This window comes from Austrofundulus limnaeus, unplaced genomic scaffold, assembly GCF_001266775.1.
Source record: "Austrofundulus limnaeus strain Quisiro unplaced genomic scaffold, Austrofundulus_limnaeus-1.0 Scaffold23, whole genome shotgun sequence".
Taxonomy (NCBI): domain Eukaryota; kingdom Metazoa; phylum Chordata; class Actinopteri; order Cyprinodontiformes; family Rivulidae; genus Austrofundulus; species Austrofundulus limnaeus.
The window spans coordinates 3150041-3152708 of NW_013952425.1; the positions used below are offsets into that span (position 1 = coordinate 3150041).

Consider the following 2668-nt stretch of genomic DNA (forward strand, 5'->3'; position numbering starts at 1 on the left):
GCTCTCTGGTTTCATTTAAAAGAGTAGATCATCAGATATTGTCCAAGATTAACCTTCAGGGTGGATATAGCTCGCTCACACCGAGGACCTATCCACGTCATCATTTACCCAGAATGCTTTGTGTGTAAATGAAATGACTCCATCTATGTTAACATATATTTTAAAAATGTACAAAAACTAAACATCCTACAGTATTTTTACAGTCTTTATTTTACAGTTAAAATAGATGTTTATCAAATAAAATCTAATGTTACAACTGATCAGGGAGCCCTTTAAATAATAAAAATGTGTTTTCAACGAGGCACTTTTATTTTGAAAGGTACGCTCCCTGTGGTCGCACATCGATGCGATGCTGTTGGCCATCAAAGAGGAGCAGACCGCCATGGAAGCTGTTCTGAAGGGGGACGTGGACCAGTACGTCCTGGATGGAACGGACCGGGTCCTGAACATCCCTCGCTGCCTTCAGGAGCGGGTCGAGCAACTCCCACATCAGGTGACCTTCAGGGGGTCTTCGGCTCACAGCTCTGTCCTGAAGTGAAGCTGATGGTTTGCAGAAAGTCACACTTTTCTGTGTCTCCTAGTTGAGTTCGGGGAGCGTGTACGAAGCCGGCCAGCTGAACCTCCTCTGCGTCGTGGAGCTGTTCAGCCACGCCCTGCAGCTCCTGAAGGAGCAGCGCCGTCAGGTCTCCACTGCCTCAGAGTCCTGGCCCAGTCCTCAGGACCTGCAGGAGAAGTGTCAGCAGATGTCCCGGGTGCTGCAGGAGCTCCRCCTCCTCAGGTACCAAACAGGCTCATTTGATGCGTTAAACTTTTGTTTTTTTAATCCGAGAAGCTGAGTGTCGCTCTGCGTCGTCCCTTCAGGCAAAAACTCTCCAAGGAAGAAATTCCAGAGATCAGGACGTCCATCAGAGAGCTGGAGGCGGACTGGGACAAGAGGTGGACAGAAACTCTGAAAGAAACCCCTCTTGTTTCTTTCCTGAATGAAGATCCTGTGAGCACGTCTTTGTGTTTTTACAATGTTTCACAAGCTTTGTWTCATGAGGTTAACACTRRGGCTGCCACAAACGATTATTTTTACAATTGATTAATCACTGATTATTTTTTTTGATTAGTCGACTAATCAGATCATACATTGAATATAAAACATAGAGCTTATCCTGCCAGAATGCAGCTGCTATTATATAACCATGGTTAGATTTTAGCTAAATGCTAACTAAAAATAATTGCTGTGGAAGGTAAGTTCTGCTCTGCAGATATTACACAGGTTTMTCTTTCATTTTCTTAAAATGATCCCACACTTTGAGCTCTGTTGTCAGGTAGCCATGATACCAGAGCCTGTCTGTATAATGTCTTGTGACGTCCACGGCCTACCCCAGTTACCACTACTGTGCATGTGTGTCAAGGACAGAAAGGCAGATGTGGCAGTGGAAGGTGTCAAAGCAGTTTGGAGAGAAAAACAAAGTAAAGAACAAAAAAAAAAAGATTAATCGATWATTAAATTGGTCATCGATTATTTTAATAATCGATTAGTCGTCGATTAATCGTTACAGCCCTAGTTAACACTGAGGCTGTAACGGYAATAAGTCCCAGGTCTGAAAAGATTAAAGTCGGCTGAGTTTGTTAAAAATCATGTTCAAAGCTGAGCAGCAGCTACTGTTTGATTTCTTTTTTATTTTATCTAATATTTGATATGTTTTATTATTATTTTTAGGCTTTTGGTTTCCTCTCACCGATGGCTCCGCTCTCTTTTGAACCGGCTGCTGAAGCTTCTTACAGAAGTAGTGTCTTCTCACAGTTTCCTGCCAAACTTCCTGGTGAGTAGAGCTGATGGTTTTTTTTCTTCTATCTGTATTTAAAGAGGGTTGTTGTGTATTTAACAGACACATAGTTCAGTTTTATACCACAATCGTATAACTGTTAACTTCAGTTATGTCGCATCATCTAAACCAGTGATTCCCAACCAGGATTTTGTGAGCATATTACGGGGGGTATGTGGAAAAATTTACCAGGTGTAAAAAAAAAATAATAAAAATAGGACTGGGATATGTAGGGCCCTATGCTTTATGCAATGCAGAAATAACAGATTTGACACAAAATGGAATCCAGTATAAAACACAGAATCTCATAGAATTTGCTCATTTGGTCGAGTTTCTGATGTATTTTGGACGCTGCTGCTTCCTGCAGCTGCCGTTACCTGATTTATTTATTTAATTACTCATACATTTTCAAGGCAATGTATTTATCTTTTATCTTTATTTGAAAAGAATAAAATGCCTGAAAACAAAAACATTCTAGGGGGGTTAAATAAATAATTTTCATTTAATAATCAGTTGTTGTACATTATGGTCTTGGAGAATCATCATTATGTTTGACAGAGGGGGTACTAGTGGTACGACAACATGGCTCAGGGGTACACAAGTTTAAAAAGGTTGGGAACCACTGATCTAAACGCCTTGAAATTAGCCTCTGTCTCTTTAAGAACGTCCTGCCGTTTCTGACACTCCCACTTCAGCACATCGTCACAACAATGCTTCATGCCGTTTACAACTTTTCACAGGAGTTGAGCTACTTTTTGCAAAAAACAAACTATAGGTTTCATTATGAAGCCATAAGGGTATCCGCGGGGTTGTAAAAAGTATTAAAAGGTAGTAAATCAAATAAGCAAAAA

General features: G+C 40.7%; 1 protein-coding gene across 1 annotated transcript in view; it reads left to right on the top strand.

Moving 5' to 3' along the window:
* The window catches only part of haus6 (HAUS augmin-like complex, subunit 6), a gene marked incomplete in the record, with an annotated part of 13014 nt that overhangs the window by 4957 nt on the left and 5389 nt on the right, over positions 1 to 2668 (top strand). The window contains 4 exon segments of the mRNA XM_014004402.1: positions 320 to 493; positions 582 to 778; positions 862 to 991; positions 1712 to 1814. Of these exon segments, the coding sequence (XP_013859856.1) occupies positions 320 to 493; positions 582 to 778; positions 862 to 991; positions 1712 to 1814 (604 nt within the window).